Here is a 22,725-nt window from a genome sequence, read left to right on the forward strand (position 1 = left end):
CTAATGTGTCCCACATGAGGGAGGTCGTCGATGACGATGCGGCTGTCGACGACGAGCTCTCGGTGCCTCTAGTGTCTGTTCATCCTCATTAGGGTTGATGTATTGTCCATACTCACCACGCCCACGTCCATGACCGTCATAACCATACTGTACTGGTGTGTGAATCTGACTTGAATCAGAAGTCGGTATCATAACCATAGGTGTGGATGGGTCGGCATCATCTTGTGTCTGTGTTAAAGGTGGAGCATCATCGAAATTATGATACATAACTTCAGGTTCAGGAATGCCAGGTTCACGACGTCCTCTACGCCTGGGGTCCTGAGTAGGTGTAGGTACTCGATACAACTGATGAAGCCTTTGAAGATATCTCCCACCAGTGGTACATAAGCTATTAATATCTTCGGACGATAAGAGGATACTAATTTGTTCAAAACATGCAGCCTGCATAGAAAATGAATTAAAATAAATAGATATTTAAATTGAAATAGTTTGTAAAGCCAAATTGGAAAACATACCGTGGCACCAAACGCTGCTACTTCTTGAGTGATATAACGTCTAGTAATTGATAAATACCAGCTCATGTATCCGGGATCGCAATCACCATCATCGTCCACCAGAGGACTAATGGCAATATAATCTCTACGCATGCGCCACCTAATCACATAAGGTCTTGTATGGTCTTGTCATCCCCGGTGTCGAAGGTCTATGTCATGTATTTTCGGGTCCCAACTAGGAACATCTGGAATCGACTGTTTCATCCCGAATTGCCTAGCAACTCTATCTGGATGATGCCACTCAACAACATGAAAACAAATGAGTGGACTTACTGTGCACCATATCTCATGGCCGTTGCTGCAATAATCTGGTAGAGATGCTAATTCCTTATTGTATGGTTCCCAAATCAACTGAAATATTTGGGCAAAAAGTATTATATCAAAATTCAATCAAGTTATATTTATAAGTTATAATATTTAAACACATACCGATCCTGGTGTCAGAAGATCCAACATGTATCTGTACTGAACCAATACATGTGTCGATAATTCAGTGACACAAAACTGATCTCTCCACCTACAATAATACTCTAAATTTGTAAAATTATATATATATTAAAAGAATTAATGTCAGGGCACAATGAAATAGTTAGATAGGCATACCGTGCCGCTAATGGTCTTCCCACAAGTTCATGTTCCGTGATGTGGCGACGGGCTGGAGCCATGCTTGGGAACCGATCCCAGGCCCATACTTGAAGGAGTATGATCGGACCAGCAATGTCTCGTGCATCAGATCGACATGCCTTGCATAAATGTCGATACAACCATGCCAAGCATGCTCCTCCCCAACTGAATCGTGCAACAACCTCAAAATCAGCCAACAACGGAAGGAACATAAGGTGGACCAAGTTATTAGACTTATCGGCAAATAGGCTTCCACCGATAAGTTGCAAAATGTAGGCACGAGCATATCTAGCAATGGTATGCTCGTCAGCATCGTCATCTAAGTTCCGAAACTGTGAAGCCAACCATGGTAAACTGAGTCTAGATCCTCTAATATGTGAGTCGTCGGCGTCACACCAAGAAATAACTGACATGTGACTTTCCAATCATAATTTACTGGCCCCGTTACTGGCTCACCATCTACCGGTAACCCGAATTGCACCGCTACATCTTGGAGAGTTATCGTGCATTCACCATCAGGCATGTGAAAAGTATGAGTCTCCGGCCTCCATCGCTCCACAAGCGCAGTGATTAAGTGCCAATCTAATTGAATAAATCCAACTTTGGCAAATCCATAAAAACCGGAAGCACGAAGTGCTGGCTCAATCAAAGGATGTAATGGAATAATGCGATCAAATACTGCCTCTCTACGCCTACAGTGCAACTCCTTGTTACACTGACCTTGCCAAACTAACTCTGATCGATGACGCGATTGACAATACAACACTGATCGATCCATCGGACCTGGATTTAGCTCCATGTTCTATCTCTATAAAATATGTCATTATGCAGAATAATAATCATAATATGAAATCACTAAAAATTTAAATCATAATGTAATCATTAAATAAATAATGTCATCATTCACAATTTGAACAAAAATAAATCATAATGTCATCATTCAAAGTTAAACAAAAATCTAAAATATTACAGAGACAAAAAACAATCAGAAGTACAAGATGCTATGACGTTGCTTCCCTCTGTCTTGAAGGACAACTTCTTCGATTGTGACCAAGTTGATTACACAACCCGCATCTTTGTTGGGCATTCGATTTTCTCTCCAATCCATCTCATTATGAATACGGGAACTTCTTGGTCGACCAGGTTGTCTCAATCATTATGGATCGGGATGCAGAATAGGCATATTTGGATGAGCAATCCAGTAATCTTCGTGTGGAACTGGTTCAAATTGATGAGCGTAGCATGCAACATACTTTGTAAGTTTGTAACAATCATTGACATAATCTTCGTAGTTTAAGTTTATATGGGAGCAAACTGCCATGAAATGAGAACATGGGATGTCAAATGATTGTCACTTGTTGCATGTACATGTACGTTCATTCGCATTGAACCTCACTATTTGTGTGTTTCCTCCTTTTGAATTGTAGTAGTGAATTCCTGTCTTCACATAAAACATACCAACAACTCGATCATAATTCACTACTGTGTGTTTGCTAGATCTCATTGCCTATTTAAGAAGTTTATCGTAAGCATACCTGTTTCAATATATATCATCATAAGCATACCTATTTATGTAGTATGTCGAACGTATTAACAATGAACTACAATTTACCTTGTATATTTTTCATTTCTTGCTAAAGCATTTCTTGTTTCATCCCTTCTCTTCTCAAAGTATTTAACAGATCTGTAAAATGTAAGGTCCGCCAATTCAGTGATAGGTAACATACGAGCTCCCTTCAACACCACATTAATACACTCTAAAAGATTGGTAGTCATCCACCCATATCTGTACCCACCATCATGTGATTGAGTCCACTTTTCAATTCCAATGTTTCGAAAAAAATTCATGCAAGTGCTATTCAATTGATTAACCTCTTCAACACACTTATTGTACTTTCGAACTTGGGATTGAGAACCAGCACGATATACCAGATTTTTCAATTTCTTACTCTTGTATTTTTTATTGAAGTTGCTCACAACATGTCGTAAGCAAAATCTGTGATGAGATTTATGCCCTGTCCAACCATTATCTGGATTATTAAAGGCTGATATAATACCTCCGTGTCGGTCACATATCAACCTGGATTTGTGTGTTTCACCATATACATCCACTTTGATAAACGCTGATATGACTCATCCCAATCACCAAATACTCGAGACAATGCCTTCGTTTTCCCGTCCCAAACTCTTCTGTAAGAAACATGATATCCAAATTTTTCTTTTATCAAACCTTGAAGTGTCAATATTTTTATGGTAGGGTTGTCTCTCACTACATCACAAATTTCGAGACTAATCATATTTGAATCCAATTGAGGATGACTTTGATTGAGTTGAGAGTAAACACAAGAATGTTGATCTTCGTACTTCGTGATTTCCCAATGGTTATAACATTTGTTTAGGATCGCACGAAGTCGCCACTTGCATCCATCTTCCCACTTCTTGCATCTAATTACCCACTTCGATGGTGCCGACTCAACAACTTCATATGGGTGGTGACTTTTAATAGCAAACCTTTTCACAATATGTTGCATTGTTTGTTTATCTTTGCATCTGAATCCCTTGTACAACAGATCATGTTCTACAGCCACTGGCTCAACGACCAGATCATGTTCTGTAGTAGTATTCATGATGTCTATTCCCAGGTCATTGAACATGTCTAAAGGGATATTGTTTTCACGATCCTCGAAATCCAACTCATCAAACTCAACATCTGTTGTCGTTCTCAATTCAACAAAATTATTTTCAGCAGGTAGGTCTATATCCTCTCCTACATCATCACTTTGGGGAATAGTTTGTTCAGTTTCAGGGTCAAGGCATTGGCACTCGCTGAGACATTGACTAGGTGTGTCATTAACTATGTTTCTAACACACACAAATAATTCCACTATCTCTGGGGAGGGCATTGCAATTGAGAACATCAACTCTAACGCATTGTGATTCGAAATAGGAATAGGAATGTACTTAGTTGATCCTGAGGGTGTGAGAGTAGGGTGTCTATAAACTATGTCTAATTCATTGCCGCTCACATCTATGTTCAATGATAATCCAATCATTTCAACAAAATGTCCAAAATCAATACCACTATTAACAGTGAAACCTCCACATGGCGGTCGATTATATTCAATCCCATTTACACCTTCCACCATACAACCATTCATATACAAAACAATTACCAAACATTTAGATGCCATATTTTATCCTATAACAAAACAAACAAAAGTTAAATTTGGTAACTAAATCTAATTACACAAATTAATAAATAATAAATTAAAAAGTTTTAGTTTTAGTTCACTAACTAAATAATAATAGTAATTAACCAATTAATTACATTACTTAATAATATTTAAATCCAACTTTTTTAAAACATGTATAGACTATCTATCTACGAATGTAATTCTAAATTTAATAATGTTATGTAATTCATTTATCAATACAACACAATTATAAATTTAATATAATGAAAAAATAAAAAACAACAACATAAACAATAGGCTTACATAAAACTATTTTTAAATAATTGAAAATCATTTCATTTTCATAAACACAAAACGACAAAATTAGTGTAATTCTAAGTTTATTATTGTTATGTAATTTATTTGTCAATTCAATATAAATATCAATTTAATATAATAAAATAATAAAAACAACAAATTAAAGAAAAACAGAAAATTTGTTTAACAGGAAAATGATAATCATGCAATAAACATAAAACAAAAACAAAGAAATAAAAGTAATTTAATTTAATATAATAAAATAATAAAGAAAAACAGGAAACTCGTTTAACAAAATAAAAAATTGAAAATCCTACCCTAATCGATAAAATCAATGTAATATAATATACATATCCTTAAAATCAAATATAATCATGAATAATAAATAAATCCAAAAAATAAACTAACATTTTCTGTAGGTGGTTCCAAATTGAAATTGATGAAGTGGTGGTCCCTATATTTTGTTAAAACTAAATTATTGCAAAGAAGACAAAACAAAACAACAAAAAAGAGTGGAATATACTTACCAAAAGAGGTTGTGGCGGCTAGACGGTGGACTGATCGGCGGAGGCGACGGTGGAAAATCGTATTTTGGGAGATATGGGGATAGGGGTGAGGGTTAGGGTTTTTAAAACGAAGGGGGTTTTAAAAACCCAACCTTGGTCGTCTCTTTAAGAGACGACTAAGGCGCCAGCTGGCGCCCATGCACAAGGTCGTCTCTTAAAGAGACGACCAAGCGGGATTTGAAAAAATCCCGCCTAACATGTCGTCGTAAATATTTCAAAAATTAACATTATTAAAAAAAAAATCCCACATTTCACGCTGCAACTTCTGCTACTATTTTCTTTTCTTTTATTAACAATTTTTCTTTCACACCTAAATGTCAATTACTCTAAATTAAATTCATGTTGGTCAATTTATTAACAAATTAAATGATAAAATGTCGAAAAATTATTTCATTATTGTCACCTATTATTTTTTAGCTTTAATATTCAATGCAGTTATAGTGTGATGATGTAGAAAAAGTTTTGTACCTATGTTTGTATCTCGTGTCTTAATTTTAAAATATTTGATTTCATCTGCAACTTGAATAATTGCCATGTTTCCACACCAATTATTTTTCTGTCTCAAATATATAATTACCTGTAAATACAAGTCAAATGGACAACTGGTCCCTAATTGGGCCTCGAGATTGAAAAACCTTTTATCTTTTTTTTTTTATTCTTATAAAAAATCATTTTATCGATGGTGTAGGTGTAGATTCTTGGCACTATAGGGTCCTCTTGTCGTCTTCACAATACAAAACACAAATTGAACACAATCACACAAATTGGTCATGTATTACGTTTCTTTCCACTTGAAAGTTTGTAAGTTAAATGAAATAAATACCTTTTAATTCAAGAATGGTTGGAATTCAAACTAAAAATAAATACATGCACCAATTTAACTGTGATTATAAGTGATCATTAAGGACCAATGTAAATAACAAATGATTTAGAGAGAATGAATTCAAATAATGGTGACTAGCTAGCTAGGATTTAAAATATTTCTAAATTAGAAATAGTTATCAAAATTTCTCAAATCTTATTTAAGAATATCATGATGAGACTCTTGTATCAAGTTGGTGAGTCCCTTCAATTAAAATAATTGCCGCCATTTAATGACTTAGTACCATCTATCATCATGTATACCCCACGGAAAGAAACATCAAACCATTTAATGTACAAAATTATTGATCATGTAATTGTAAATAAAGGGAAATAATTTCTAAAATAATATATATAAACAGACCCAATGTAACTTTTGGAGAATTGCACATCACCTAGATGTATAAATTGCTCATAAATTCTTCTCCGACTATTTTTCTTTTTCACTCAATGGAGTTCCTTTGACATATACAAATCAAATTAAGGTTTCAATGTGGATGAAAATGTTGAGGTCTCAATTTTATAAAAATAACGATAAAATATTGATGTCGATCGATATTTTTGTAAAAGTTAGAGAAATTAAAAAATCGTAAAAAAATATTTAAATTAACAAATAAAAATTTTTCTATTTCTAAATATGTAAAAATAATTAATATTAATATTATGTATATATTAGTGACATTTTGTTGATACTTTTCATGTTTAATTAATCTTTTATACTACGAAACAAATGTCGATCTACCATTCATATTGATACGAACCTATAGATAGTAGATATGTCGATGGAATTGTCAGCGTGCAACATAGATATTTAATATCATGCTTTAATCTGTCGACGAGTATTTATGGAAATGTCGACGTGTCGAGGACGCATAAATCAGAAATTCAACTAACATACTTTCGAATAGGCTTGCAATATTCATACTTCGGGGGGAAAAAAAGAAGACTTGCAATATTCACATAGATTTCCAGAAATAATCTAGAATAAAAAAAAGATTTAATTCATTAACAATGAATAAGAGCAAATTTTGTTAGTACTACAAATGTGGAGGTAGGAAACACCACTTAAACTATGCTCAAAATCTATTAGGGGCAAATCATACTTTCATATACGAAATTAATACCAAAAAAGTCTTCTTCAATCCTGAAAATTAGGATTTGAAGACAAGAGTACCAAGTAATATTCCTTAAACAAGAGCAGCAGGAAAATGGACATTTCAGTGGACAGCTGGCCATATTTTCAAATATAGAAATAGTTTTTGAATTTTGCAATATAACAAAATATTTGAAATATAATTTTTCATTTTGCAGTAGTTCTTAAAATTTTGAAATATATCAATAGTATATCAAATCAAATCAGTATATCAGCATTATTCATATTAGTAGGTTTATCACCCCTGGATATATTAAATTAGGTATATATACATGTATAAAGTCATTCTTCAAATTTTGTGTTTATTAATGATATATTGGACTTTTACTCTCTTCGGCCAGAGTTGGACCTCAAGATTTTTTTTTTTTTTTTTTTTTTTGCAAAATTGAAAAGTTGTGGCTATTTTTTGTAAATTTTATTTATTTATTATTATTATTATTTGGCTACTTTAGCAAGCTCTGAAAATCAATATGTCTCCTTTAAGTGGGCTGAAAAACTTTAGGGATGATATATAACTAAAAGCCCATTAACTTTATTCTTCAACCAAGCTTTTTAAGTGGGCTGAGCTGAAAAACTTTTAGGGAAGATATATAACTAAAAAGCCCATTAACTTAATGTCAAAAAAAAAAAGGAAAAAAGCCCATTAACTTAATGTCACAAAACTCTCTGTCTTTTTTTTTTTTTTTTGGATACAGGAGGGTCGAATATGGATTTTAGGTATCAACATCCAAGCCTCTTGCCACTACGCCAACACCCGAGGGTGCCACAAAACTCTGTGTTGTTATTACTGTTATTTGTTTGTTTGGTCTTTTTTCCTTTTCTTTTTCAAATTCTTCCCTAAAAGCTCCCCATTTTAACTCATAAATAATGCAGAAAGTAATCGTAAAGTTAAAAAAAAAAAAGAACATTAAACTCATATTTACAAAGAAACTTCAATCTTGAACCAAAATTTAAGTTCTCTTACAACTTAGACCCCAATGGTTTAAGTATACTAAAAAAGTGTGGTTCCAAATTTATTAGTTTTTAAATTATCATGTATAATGTTGGAAGGATTCTGAGATTTCAAGTGCTAACATGAATATAGTCCTTCGGTTGGAACTTCGAATCCTCCTTTGGTACTAAAAAAAAAAAAAAGATTTGAAGTACAATTTCGCAATTTCAAAAAGAAAAATATATATACATTTAAAAATTTGACATTATTATATTTCTGGGCAGGACTTTCGAAAGTCAGGATTAGTGGTTGAAAAATGGAAATTCCTTTCGAATTTCTATAAGGGTTTTGATTAGGACCAACCATTTTAGGTTAATGAATAGTTGAAAAGAATATAAAAAAGAAAAAAAAATTCAAAAGTACGCTGAAAGTACTTGAAGAATATCAACAAAAAGTTTGACAATTATCTAATACCCATGAACCTTTAATCGAATCTGTCCGGCAATCATAACCTTTCAAAATTTGACAATGGTTAACGTATCATTATTTCTCAAAGGTTTATGTTGTAAATACTGGATAATATTATTAATCTTGAAAAAATAAAATTGCAACAATAGAATTTGTAATCTAGAAAGCGTGAAATATATATTTATCAATACAAGATTCCTAAATTAAAATTTTAAAGTTTAATTTTAGTCAATAAAGTTTTAGAGTTATTCAACTTTGGTTTATGAACTTCAAACCTCCTAAAATTTAAAAAGTTTGGGAAAAAAATAAAGAAGTAAACCAAAAATTTGAAAGATGGAGTATTATTCTGAAGAAAATAAATGAAAAGACAAAATGGAGGATGGGGCGGTAAAGGTTGAATTGAAATTGAAGAACGAGGAGGGGCATATTGGTAATTGTGTACGCATCCGATTGCCTCTGTCCTACAGATGTAGGGTACCCTATGGTTGATGGGGACGGCCGTCACCGGCTTTCTCCGTTAGCTAGTGCTGAGGCAAAACTTTACGTCACGCTCTATTAACGGTGCCGCAGTTCGAAGCTCTAGAGGAATTTTGCAGAATTTTGGATTTGAAATTTCATGTTTCATTGTGATTTCAAAGTAATTAATTATTGTGTGTAATTTGCCATATCAACATAAGTATAGAGATGGCACAATCTCACCCAACTTGATTTGAAATGAAGAATTTGGCATGGCATTGCATTGAATAGTGGCCTTTTATGTTTGCATTGTGGTATTGGTATGACCAAGTCATGGTTGATTGAGAAGCCCACACTAGACCACATACCATGTGGCTATCCAATAATGATGTGAGTGGGGATGTGATGTGAATGATTAGTGCTCCTTTTGTTGTGTCGAGGATAGAGACCGAATCGAATAAAATTACATTTAAAATTGGTCGAGAAGAAGAATAAATTTTTTAATAAGAAGAAAATCTCTAATCAAGGACAACACGCCTGTATATAGTCCAAACATACTTGCCCATCAAGTAAACTTCTACGGCCACAAATTTACCAATAGCTTTGGACAAATTGTAAGATTTAGTAGCTCCAGTTTTGACACATACTAGCCTTGAAAAGTCGTACGATCTAGTTGTACTTACATTTGGCACATTTTGACCTTGGATAAAGTGTTTGAATAAATTGGCAAAATATTTAATATTATTTATTACTTTGGGCCGAAAATTAGGATTATAAAGTATCTTAAATCAATTCTAATGTTGAAATTGTATGATATCTACTACCAATTTGGAGAGTTGAGTTTATAGTAGGGCAGTGATATAATTATCGTTGTTAAAATATGACGAGAGATGGAGTGTATGAGGACAAAATTGTTATCGAATTTTAATACGATGTTTTTTTAGTGAACTAGGTTAAAGAGCTTTATGTCAAAAGGAAAGCTCGAATAACGAACTATTCTATGTATTGATAATGTAAACTTTGGGCGTAAATTGATGTTGTGGCTTTTCCTTTAAACTCTTTTTAATTCAAGATGCTTCATACCGATGGTGTCATTTCTTTAGAAGGGAGAATATAACAGAGCACTATTACAAACTAACATTATTTATGAGACTCTCAGTGCTTTCCACTTTTTAATACACATTCGAGAATTTCATCCATATAATACTTGAGTATTGGAACTCACCACTTAATTTATTCAGCTTCCAAAGATTCCAACCACATGGGTTATATTTGAGGCCTAGATTGAGTACAAGTACAAGATTGTTTTTATATCTTTACATTGTATGAGTATATATCTATTTAAATAATAATAATAATAATAACAACAACAACAAAAAAAAATAGGATGGTGACAGAGACAGAATATATTCTCCATCCCCGTCTCTATTTTGGTCATGAAAAAAAAAAAGAAAAAAAAAAGCAACACCCTTGTGGCGAGATTAAACACATACAAAAATAACCAAGTAATCTTAGAAATAAAAATACCTCAAATTCGTGATGCAGGGACTTTTCTTAATTTTTTTTAGATAGTTAGACATTAAATTTTATTAAACTATACTCATGTTAGCAAGTAAAATTAAATTAAATATCGATATTTGTGAATTTGGGTTAGAGCGTAAAACTTAAATAAAAAATATATTGAAGGTTATTTCATGAGATGTTATTTTACTTAAGCTGTGGACTCCTAAAGTCATTATTTGGGTTGAACAATACTCTGACTAGCATTGAATTTATACTTACTTCAAAATAAAGTGGTACCACAAGGCCTAAAAGTTCTTGTCGATGTGTGTCATCCCAAGAGACTTGAAGTATATAAATTAAGGAATTGAATTCGGATTCAAATAGTCTCCAAGAACTCTATGGATATATAATGCTCGAGGCCAACTCTAAGAGAAACTTGAGAATAAAATTCTCTAAAATTTCTCCTTTCCCTTGTGAAGAAGTTCATGTGGTTGAGATGTGAAAAGAAGATTTCGTTGAGGTCCTTTTTTGTGAGAAAAATTAAGGGTTTGTTAGTCCTTTCCAGTTTTTCGCTTATAATTTTATTAAGAAATCTAAATATTTGCCAAACTAGTTATATTTCTTGTTTATCATTTTTTAGAAATAATTTCAAAATTGTATAAAAATTTTAGAAATAACCAAAGGACCTATTTGATAATGTTCTCATTTCATCTTTCTAGTTTTCAATCTTATTAAGAAATTTAAGTCTTTGACAACTACTTTATGTGTTTCTCATATTTTAGAAATATTTTCATAATTGTATAGAATTTTTTGGAAACTTTTTCTCGATTCTGACTTGTTCCAACATATATAAATATTTTTTTTTATCATGATTGAATTTATGGATGTTGAGGGCTGTGCAATTCTATTTTTTTAAAATAGAAATAATAAAAGGGGGCGTTATTAAACGGGTCCAAAGTTTATAGTTCTTTTTTTTCGTTTTCAATTTGTTCCAACATAAATAAAGATTTTATTTTATAATTATTGAATTCATGGTATTAGAAGTCGTGCAAGGGAAAAAAAACATGAGGTTACCAAATGACATTGTTTAAGTTTACATAACCTAATTTCAAATTAAATAAATTTCAACTCAATATTGTAGTTAATTATTAAATTGTATAAAAATCCAAATGCCGTCCATTTAGTTCTTAGCATTATTAGTCTTAGTCAGTGTTCAAAATGTCGATGTCGATGAAAATATCGAGGTCCCGATTTTACAGACATGTCGATGGATATTTCGGGAAAAATAATGGAAATTGTGGAAATTGATGAAATTTTTTTGAATGAGAAAAAAAACTTGAATGGTAGCTTAATTAGCTTATAATTGATCACATTTAACCATTAAATGTAAAAATATGACCATTTTACTTATGAAAATGTCGATGTTGATGGAAATATCGAAAAAAGATTTTTTCCTGAAGATTGATGAAAATTATTTGGATATGTAAAGTAAACTTCAATTGTAAACTTTTGACTACTTGAACACATTTCTAAGTTCTAATTAATTCTAAATTTTAATTAACTTTACCTACTTCTCTTTTCAAATATGAATTTACACATTTTTCAAACACATTTTCAAATCAATCATCAATCCAACTTTCCAATCAAATTTACACAATTTTCAAACACCTTACCTCATGATTGTGTAATTCTTCCAAATTATCTACCAATGGGATCTATATGTGCTTCATATTCTACCCATGTGAGTAACTCCCTTCAAAACTTTCCGTCTATGAAGACTTGGGAGGACTATTGTAATTTATATTAAAGTTATCAAAATAGTGCACTAGATCCTCCGAGATCATCTTTTTTGTATTAATTAAGTTACATATTCTACTTCATGTTTCACAACTATTTGTATATAATGATCTTTTATTTTTTAAAAATTCTAAGATTATTTCAATATTTATATATGTCAATATTTCACATATATTGTTCAATTGTGTAACTAAGGACTAGATTGGATTAGAAATTATCAATAAAGCAAATTCTAAATCTTATTAGTTATACTTTACACAGTATTAAAATGCAAATGTTTCATTGAACGATTACAATCATTGAGGTTGTGAAAAATTATAGACGGTAGTGGCATAGTAGGAAGATGATGAAAATAAAATAACATTAACCGAAGAAGAGAAAAAAAGAAAACATATCGACATTCGACATTTTATCGATATTTTGTCAACATGTCGATATGTCAATGACATGAGAAAAAATCGATCTTTCTCCCTATGTCTATATCGAACATGTCGGCATTTCGACATGTCGTCATGTCTCTTGACATTTTCAATCCTGGTTTTAACTAAAGAGATAAGAATGGCCAACTTAGGTAAAAGACCACTCTAAATTGTATTAAAAACGATAAGTGAATACGTAAGTTTCAAGAAACATATTCAACATCGAGACTATAGTAATCTGTATACTTGAAAATAGATGAATTACGGTATAAATAAAATTATTGAGGAAATAATGGTTGAATAATTTTATTTAATTAAACCAACCCAATAATCCGAATCGAAATACGTAAATATTGGTTATTTAAAATTTAAAATTGGTACTTATCCTCAATTATGACGTCAAAGAAATTGAAAAATTGGTAACTATTTTGATGCACGTGGCACCCATGCGTGCTGATCCCTACATTTTTCTAGAAATTTTATTTATAAATATAAATATTAAAATACATAGCATACAATTTTCAAATCCCGAGGTCAGTGGTCTGTCGTTTTGAGCTCCCTACTTACTTGCATTCATCCCCATAAAAATATCAATGTCAAAGTTTTTCTTTTCTTACTTCTCGGGGAAGGGAATCTTCATCTTCTTCAAAATCTCAAAAATATTTCGAAAAGTAGAAATTAAAACTTTAAAAAATATATAAGAAAACAAAATCATATTAGCACTTGAAAATTGAATGATAAGTTGCAACTTACGCACTATCTTAAAAAGAGGGTGAAAATCATTGTGATTTTTTTTTTTTGAAAGCCACCCTCCATTTTGTCGATGGAGGCCAGCCCAGGGCCTGGCTTGGCTTTCGCCACACAAATTACAGAAATTGAAAATAGGCATAAATTAATCAAAATCATAAAAAGGGTGAACGATATTAACGCAACCATTGCATTGGATGTGGTCCAGTAATTATTTCATATTTGGATTTGGCCAAAAAATTATGCCCCACTTCTCAAAAATCAACTCTCATTTGAGATCTCCAAAATTATCTCCCAAACATGATTTCACGTTTTGTATTTTATTTCCATATTACTATTATTCCGTCTCCGCATTAATGTCTAAACCATTTAAATTTAAATACATTATTTGAATCTTTTTTCAATTTAATTGCGTTTTTATTGTATATGTATTTTGTTAAAAAAGAAAAAAAAACAATTTTTAGCAATAATTCAGAATTCAAATAAAAGCATTGCTTCACATCAATCTCAAAATTTGTTCTGTATTATTAGAAAAGTATGCATTTCCGGTTGGAAATCATTTTGGATTTTGCTTTTATAATGTAAAAAGTAAAATTCCCCTAATAAACCATTATTTAAGTTGTTGCAAAATATCCCTCGGCATGCCTTTGATAATGATACCTTGAAGAAAAACGGAAAAAAAAAAGAGCAAAAAACAACAAAAAAAAAATACATTTTTTGGCGAGGATGGTACCGAGTCTGCAGACTTAATTTTTGTTTGATGCCACTGGTTTTTCTTGTTGTAATGCCAATCGCGAGCCCGAAATTCAACTTTCTTTTTAGTTTTCTGTTCAATCCCTCACAAAATTTCTTGTCTTCTTCCTCTAAACTCTGACTTTTTGACCTTTGAGGCAGCCCCATCATCAATTTCAATTCATCCTCTTGACTCGCAAGGAAAGAGAAACTTTGTTGTTTCTATCTAAATTAAAATTGAACTCTTTTCCCTATCTTTCTTTATTCAAAATGTTTCCATCTGTATGTTCTGATGAGGGACAAAAAGGGCAGGTCATTTGACAAAGTCACGTTATCGTAAGCCAATCTATGGTTTTAGCATTACGTATACGTTTGAAATGCTGGCCTGTTTTAATTAATTCGTCAAAAAAACCGAATTGTTTTAGAAAATTAAACCGAAATGTAAAATTTTAAAATCATAGAGATGAAAATGAAATCTTTCTAGAATCATGACTAAATTTGAAATTGAAGTTAAATTGTAATTATAAAATGTCAAATCAAAATCAATTATTTGGGAATTGAATTCTGTTTCCACCTTGGTTGATTAATGTCTTCTGTGGCCCCACATTCTCCTAGTCTCGTGCCTTGAATTCACCCTCTCGCTTTAAACGCATCGCCAGAGCCTCAGCGGCGAAGCACAAGAAACATAACATGGACAAGGAACAGCAACGGGACGCCGCCATGAAAAGGGCTCTTCTTATTTTCAACTGCGTTTTGTTAGCCATCGGCAACTGCGGCGGTCCGTTGGTTATGCGTCTGTATTTCGTCCACGGCGGAAAGCGCGTGTGGCTCTCGAGCTGGCTAGAAACCGGCGGCTGGCCCATTATTTTCATCCCTTTGGCCATCAGTTACTTCCACCGCCGCCGGGCCGCGGCCGGAGAATCAACCACGCTCATCTTCATGAAACCACGCCTGTTTCTGGCCGCCACCGTGATCGGCGTCATCACCGGCTTCGACGACTACCTCTACGCGTACGGCGTGGCGCGGCTCCCGGTGTCGACGTCGGCTTTGATTATTGCGTGCCAGCTGGCGTTCACGGCGGTGTTCGCGTACCTGCTGGTGAAACAGAAGTTCACGTCGTACTCGATAAACGCGGTCGTTCTAATGACGATTGGAGGGGCAGTTTTGGCATTGCACACGAGTGGGGACCGCCCCGCCGGAGAATCAACGAAAGCGTACGTGGCCGGGTTCTTGATGACGGTGGCGGCGGCGTTGCTTTACGGATTCGTTTTGCCGCTGGTGGAATTAACGTACAAAAAGGCGAAGCAGCAAATTACGTATACTTTGGTCCTGGAAATTCAGCTGGTTATGTCCTTATTCGCCACTCTCGTCTGCACCGTTGGGATGTTAATCAACAACGATTTTCAGGTCCTTTTTTTTTTTCGTTTCCTTTTTTCCCCTCATATTCATTCGTAAATTAGATCCGTGGGGGCTTTATTATTGAATCGAACAGGTAATTCCTCGGGAGGCAAGAGAATTCGGACTTGGGGAGACCAAATACTACGTCGTACTGGCGTTCAGCGCCATAATCTGGCAAGGTTTCTTCTTGGGGGCGATTGGGGTTATTTTCTGCTCGTCGTCTCTGTTTTCAGGGATAGTAATCGCGGTGTTACTGCCGGTGACGGAAATTCTGGCGGTTGTGATTTTTAGTGAGAAGTTTCAGGCGGAAAAGGGAGTGTCTTTGGCTCTGAATCTGTGGGGTTTTGTGTCTTATTTTTACGGTGAAATTAAGCACGACAAAAAGAGGAAGCTGGAGCTTCAAAACGCAGAATCAGCATGTCAAATTACAAGTGTCTGAAGTTTCTGTTTTTGTTCATTTTTATGTTTTTAATTAATTAATCATGAGACTTTGTTAGGGGAAAAGTAATTAATTATGGTGTCAGCGTTGGGTGTGGATGTTTACAACGCTTCTTTATTTTTTGTTTTTGTATGTTTGTGAGGAATAGTGGGTGTATAAAGTTAATTCATCCAATCCTTTCAGTTATTAGGAAAGTTTAGACAGGGAATATTTAAGTATGACCCGAGGTTTTCTTTTACCAAACCTTACTGTGTAACCCCACCAAAATTTCCTCAATTTAAATCTCTGCTCATTACATATTGTATTAAAAAATAGCAGGTGTATACAAAATCAAGTTTTTTGTTTTTTTCTTCCGATTCTTTTGAACATAGATGAAAATATTGTTTTATCATTTTTCTACTTAAAAATGTATAATACATAAAATTTTGTAATATTTAATTTTCTTATAATTTTTTTATTTAATTTAGCATTTTAGAAAGTAAAAGATAAGAAATGATTATTAAATTTTTTCAATAATAAAAAAAGAAATAGTTACGATGAACAAGAAACCATAAATAAAAACAGTTATCAAATCAACACAAAGTAGTTAAATCTAAAATAATTTTAATTAATTTATTAACAAATATATCTTATAAATTTTGTAGAATTATTGTTTTACAAAGTTTCAAATTAAGATCTTGAAAACAATAAACACATAAAAAAAATATTGTTTTCAAAATTTTGATTACAGAAATTTTAAAACTATTTTGGAAACAAATATGCTAAACATGTATTGAATATTCAATGAATCTAAAAGGAATTAGAAACATAATTTAATTGCTTACCAAATCTATCATAATTTTTTTTTTTTAACTTTTTGGATATCTAAGGTTATTGCCAATCTAAACATGTTTTAGTGACTTGACTAAGACATCAATGCCTTTCTTTAAATGCACTTGAAAAACAAATCTTTCTTTAAAAATCAAAAGCTCAACTCAACCACCTCACACATTATTTGTTGAACTACAGTAAATGATAATTTTGTTCGGTAATATATTGAAAGTTTGATATTTATAATGGCATTTCACTATTAATATGAATGGGAGGAATGTAAATCAATAGTTCACTTGATCTTAGTTTTTTTTAGTACAACATATTGGGAGGGGATTCGAACTCATAATCTCTTTGATTGGGAGTATATGCAAATTAGTTAAAAAAGGTGAATTTGAAAACCACTGCGAGAAAAAATAATTAAGATGTTGAGGATTTTTCCTTTCTCTCGAGAAAATTACATTGGATGGCAAACCATATTATACTTTTATTAGAAAAAAATGTCACTAAACTTAACTTCTTTTTTTCATCTTAATTAAAATAAAATGATGCTATTTGTTAAAATTTTTAATTTATTTCTATATTTAGAATTACATATTTTTATTTTATCATTTATATAATTGCCTATATTTTATTTGTTAAATAGTAACTTTTCCATGTTCAATGATCCGATATAATGACTCTCTTTTGTAAAATATTAAAAAGTTTAAATTTATCATGGAATTGACTACAATTAATACGAATCGTAGAAATGTAAACTAATATTTGCAAGAGATCAGGAGCAAAATTTTGGAGGGAAAAAAAAAGAATAGGCGAAGATTTTAAGGATTTATATCATGGAAATTTTGTTATGATCTTTTAAATGAAGGGGTGATTGCCACATAATATTGTATTTATTTAACAAATTCATTTTTTAAATAGCAATTCATATCAATTGTCATGATTAGAGGAAAGTTAAGAGACACCGTGACATAGATAAAATTACATTTAGCCTTTATATAACGTTACATTTAGCCTTTATAAAATAAAGATGAAGATATAATTAATTTGTAGTTTTCAAGATATTAATTTATATGAATATAATCTGAGGAATCTACAATTTTGTGAGTTAACCCTGACTCGAAAGGAACATAAACATTCTGACAAATTTTAGCTGTCTGCAAATAAAATTTTATCAAAAGAAAAAAAAAATCAAACAATTCTTTAACATTAGTTGGCTGGTCAATTTCTTCTCCAATATGTAAACTTTTATATTTATTAAGTGTTGTATATACGAGAAATATCAACCATAGTTGGACAAAATATACTTGATTTAAGGAAAAAGAGACGATTTATTTGATCTCACACTATCATCTAGATAAAATTTTACTTTTTAAAATTTTTGTCTTTATCAATCCATTAGTGGTCTCTCAAGATTGTTTTTTATCATCCTACAGTAGTGCTGGATCGAAAGATCTTATAACAAAAAAAAAAAAAAAATCTATTAGTGGCAAAGTTAAATTTATTTAATTTAAAATTTTACTCATGGTAGAAAAGTACAACCATATTTATATCGAATTAGAAGGCGACTATTCAATATAAAATTAACAAACTTTTTTCCTTTTTTAATAAAGAAATTAATCATAATGCAAGATACTCATTATTACTCATTATAGAGATTAAGACTTTATTTATCTCAAATGAGATGAAGAACACATTCAATCTTTCTTTTTTTCTCTTTAAATCGAGAAATCATATACAAATAGGTATCAGCTTTTTTTTCTTTTCAAATACATTTATAAAGAAAATTTTACGATTAGAATTTTTTTAACTATAATTCAACTAGTTAAAATATTAATAATTAGTAATTTTATTAAGGTGAAGATTTGAATCCACTAATTATATTTGTAATGATATATATTCTAAAAAAAAGTCATAATTCAAATTTCTTTTACCATCCACTGCCAACTTAGTCTAGGTTGCTTTGCTGTGAAAATTGTCTATGGTTGAAACTTACCAATACTTTAATAATTAGTCATTATACTAACTTGAACTTAGTGATTACGAGATTATTATCCACCAAAAGATCATGTTCGTCCCTACTTATTATACTAAAATATATATATATATATATATTAGCCACTATTAAATTTCAGGAGTAGAATTGTGCAGAGAAGACTCTATGGCTTTATCCCCTAGAGCATGGTCTCTAAAAAACAAATAGATAAATAAAATCAAAAGACCAAACAAAAAAATTTCTGATTTATAAATAATGTTCCTAATTGTAAATGTCACGAGATGTGTTGGAAGATTGTTTTGTACTGAAGAAACAATCTTCCGCTGCCAACAGTCCGTTCTCATCATTTTTTTTGTTGGTAAAATAGTGAAAAGATTGCAAATAAATACCTTAATCATTTACTATGTAATTAAATTAATACATTAAAGTTTTGAATCTTACCTTTTATATTAAAGAAAACACTGAATTATAATATCCTTGTTACATTCATAATTATTTCAATATTCTTCAAACTTTTAGAATGAAAATTTTAGTATAACTTTTCAAGAAGGGTTGTAATTCTCCATTTTTCAGCAAACTAATACCTATCAATGATCCTACATGGAAAAGATAAAGAGCAAGTGGGCTACTACTCCTGTGTTAGAGTCCAAAAGTTCAGAGGAACATTCAGTCAAAAAATGGTGTTTGACCAAGATTGGTGAAAGTAATTATTTTTAGAAAAATTCATAAACTAAAATACATGTCTTGAAAATTCATTGAAAAAAAATTTAATAAGTTCACGGAAAAAAAATAGAATTTAAACCTAATTATTATTATACATGGCAACTATGTGAAGTGTTTATCAATATCCTCTTTTCAGCTCATTCTAGTTATAATCACTAACACCCACTTAAAAGTATTGGTAAAAGAAAAAAGTCTATTGATAATTGATGGGAGGAGTTAGAATATAAAAATTTTCAGTAATAATCTCTTTATTAACATATTTTGTTATTATAAACCTAAAAGATTGTAAATTCTAAATGATTAGGGATATAAATATAGTCTCATTCAACATAATCCACCAAATAATGAAGATTTAATTCCAAACCACAATTTCTTAATTGAGCTATCCGACATGGTCTTGGGAGGACCCTAGCTCGTAAAATGAAAGAAGATAAAGAAATAATTAACTTCACAATTAAACGCAATCATTGATGTAGACTTGTAATGAATATTAGTTATTTCTCATTTTCAGTTTAGTTACCATCATTTTTAGAAACACTTCTATGTATTATTCTAATTTTCACATCTTCCTCATATCTACTATTGTGAAATTAAATTATTTTAATTGTTGAATCCTTGAATCCTAGCTAGATCAAAATGTTTGTTATTTCCCCTATTTACTACAACCTTATGAATTTTCATGCTAATTAACTCGTCTTCTTGACCCGTCAAAGAAAGAAAAATATATCTAATGAAATTAGATGAATATAGCGACAAATCTCTAATCAATAAAAATAGACATTAAAACTTAGAAGGAGAACGTTACATGTTAGGTTCTCCATTTGACATCTTTAGGAGAAAAGATTCTTTTAATATGGTACTATAAAGTGGAATGTTTGAAAATGTTGGAAAAGAAAAATAATATTAAAGATTAAAGATTAAAATGTTTGCCTAACAATTTTTTACAACAGATCAGTAAAACTCTATCATCATACAGTGTTATCACTGACAAATATATATATATTAACATTGAAATGTTACCACTTTTATTTTATTTTACCCATGTACCACGACTCACTATTTTTCCAAAAGTATATATTTTACATTTTTTTCTTTCTAAGAACTAAATATTCAATGATTGATCCTTATCGAAATCAAGTATTTTTCATTTTTTAGCTAATATTTTTTTATACATTGATCCATGGAAAATACTTCTCTCCTCAAGATGAGAAATTTGTGCTCCCCATCATTATTTGATAAGTATGAGAGAAATATAAAAAACAAAATACTTGAGAAAGTTTTAGTTTCTACACGATGATAAAGACGCCGGAGGCCCCACTTTGTTAGTTGGCTGATAAATATCCGGTCCAGTTCCCAGTTTCTCCCACTCCACAATCTCCAATCCCTTCTCAGTTCTCACAGATGCATCCCCAATCATCCATCCACAAGGATGAAGAAGAAACACACCGCCGACGGAAAGCCACCGTTAAAAAGCTTCTCCTCGCATTCAACTCCGTCCTATTATCCATCGGCACTTGCGGCAGCCCTCTGATCATGCGTCTCTACTTCATCCACGGCGGCAACCGCGTGTGGCTCACCAGCTGCCTCTTAACCGCCGCCTGGCCCGTCATTTTATTCCCCTTAGCCATCAGTTACTTCCGTCGCCGCCGCAGCCGCGCCTCGGCCAAGTTCATTTTCATGAAGCCGCGTTTGTTTCTCGCCGCCGCCGTCATCGGCCTCCTCACCGGCTTGGACGACTACCTCTACGCATACGGCGTGGCGCGGCTCCCGGTTTCTACTTCTTCTCTCATTATTGCGTGCCAGCTGTCCTTCACCGCTGTTTTCGCATTTCTTCTGGTGAAACAGAAGTTCACTTCCTACTCTGTAAACGCCGTCGTTTTACTGACGATCGGAGGGGCGGTTTTGGCATTGCACACGAACGGTGACCGGCCGCCCGGAGAATCGAATAAAGAGTACATCACCGGATTCTTGATGACGGTGGCGGCGGCGGTGCTCTACGGATTGGTGTTGCCGCTGATCGAAATGGCGTACAAGAAGGCAAAACAGAGGATTACATACACACTGGTACTGGAGATTCAATTGGTGATATCCTTATTCGCCACTGTACTCTGCACCATTGGAATGTTAATCAACAACGATTTTCAGGTCAAATCAGATCTCCCTCTCCGTGTTTATGAAATTCCCGAACAGGAATCTGAGGAATCTAATCTATTTTGATAATTGCTGCAGGTAATTCCAAGGGAGGGTCGTGTATTTGGACTCGGGGAGGCCAAATACTACGTCGTATTAGTCGCCACCGCCGTAATCTCGCAGGCTTTCTTCTTGGGAGCCGTCGGAGTTATCTACTACTCTTCGTCTTTGTTTTCAGGTATAGTAATTGCAGCGTTGTTGCCGGCGACGGAAATTCTTGCCGTCATCTTTTTCCGGGAAAAGTTTCAGGCGGAGAAGGGAGTCTCTCTGGCTCTAAACCTATGGGGTTTTGTGTCTTATTTTTACGGCGAATTTAAGCACAGCAAAAAGAAGGAGCTAAAATTACCAAAAACTGAAGAAACTATTCGAATTTCTACTCTCTGAATTTATGAAATCAATCCTCCGCTGTTTCCGTAGGTAGGAGATAGAAACGCAGAATGAGGGATGGATTTTTTTTTTTTTTTTTGGAACAATTAGGTATTGATGGGTCGATACCTTACGTACACTTGCCAATCATGTTAGATATTGTTATTAAGCTTTTGTGAAATTTGAATCACAAATATATGATAATAGATATATAATTAATTAATTTTGTTTTGATCAATTTAAATTTCAGCTCGTGCAGCTATTGTTTCTACAAGTACAATTGTTTTGTTTTTGGATTTTTTTTCTTTTAAAAAGTTTTTTGTTTTTTTTTTGAAATATTATTGTATGTACGACCAATCATATCATAAATTTCATCCAAAAGACCAAAAGTCTACGTTTCTTTTTCTATCGGTTACATCAATTAATTTATACATTTGATTATTAATTAAAACAGTAATCGAAATGAAAGCTAGTATAACTTAATGGTAACCAAGAGTTTGT

General features: G+C 32.4%; 3 protein-coding genes and 1 pseudogene across 3 annotated transcripts; 2 read left to right on the forward strand and 2 right to left on the reverse strand.

The window, feature by feature from the left end:
* Window positions 1-1,977, reverse strand: LOC148209373 (serine/threonine-protein phosphatase 7 long form homolog; annotated as a pseudogene).
* Window positions 1,978-3,253: 1,276 nt separating this feature from the next.
* Window positions 3,254-4,369, reverse strand: LOC148209374 (uncharacterized). The gene has a single exon (XM_088127755.1). It carries the CDS (start codon window positions 4,367-4,369, stop codon window positions 3,254-3,256), a length of 1,116 nt encoding a protein of 371 aa, XP_087983881.1.
* A 10,505-nt stretch (window positions 4,370-14,874) lies between these two features.
* Window positions 14,875-16,489, forward strand: LOC111004539 (purine permease 3). The gene is made up of 2 exons (XM_022275576.2): window positions 14,875-15,709; window positions 15,795-16,489. Exons 1-2 carry the CDS (start codon window positions 14,993-14,995, stop codon window positions 16,137-16,139), a joined length of 1,062 nt encoding a protein of 353 aa, XP_022131268.1. The 5' UTR covers window positions 14,875-14,992; the 3' UTR covers window positions 16,140-16,489.
* A 4,558-nt stretch (window positions 16,490-21,047) lies between these two features.
* LOC111005083 (purine permease 3) lies at window positions 21,048-22,447 on the forward strand. Its single transcript, XM_022276457.2, has 2 exons — window positions 21,048-21,813; window positions 21,898-22,447. The coding sequence occupies exons 1-2, from the start codon at window positions 21,070-21,072 to the stop codon at window positions 22,240-22,242; spliced, it is 1,089 nt and encodes a 362-aa protein (XP_022132149.1). The 5' UTR covers window positions 21,048-21,069; the 3' UTR covers window positions 22,243-22,447.
* Window positions 22,448-22,725: the final 278 nt, after the last annotated feature.

The sequence above is a fragment of the Momordica charantia genome, assembly GCF_013281855.1.
Source record: "Momordica charantia cultivar OHB3-1 chromosome 8 unlocalized genomic scaffold, Mcharantia_2.0 BLBB01000008.1, whole genome shotgun sequence".
In the NCBI taxonomy this organism is placed as follows: Eukaryota; Viridiplantae; Streptophyta; class Magnoliopsida; order Cucurbitales; family Cucurbitaceae; genus Momordica; species Momordica charantia.

What these genes read in the sequence shown, in the direction of transcription:
- LOC111005083 (XM_022276457.2), top strand. Translation starts at nt 21,070, where the DNA reads ATGCATCCCCAATCATCCATCCACAAGGATGAAGAAGAAACACACCGC. An exon ending in TAATCAACAACGATTTTCAG is followed by an intron (nt 21,814 to 21,897) that starts GTCAAATCAGAT and finishes TAATTGCTGCAG; the next exon opens with GTAATTCCAAGGGAGGGTCG.
- LOC111004539 (XM_022275576.2), top strand. Translation starts at nt 14,993, where the DNA reads ATGGACAAGGAACAGCAACGGGACGCCGCCATGAAAAGGGCTCTTCTT. An exon ending in TAATCAACAACGATTTTCAG is followed by an intron (nt 15,710 to 15,794) that starts GTCCTTTTTTTT and finishes TGAATCGAACAG; the next exon opens with GTAATTCCTCGGGAGGCAAG.
- LOC148209374 (XM_088127755.1), bottom strand. Translation starts at nt 4,369, where the DNA reads ATGGCATCTAAATGTTTGGTAATTGTTTTGTATATGAATGGTTGTATG.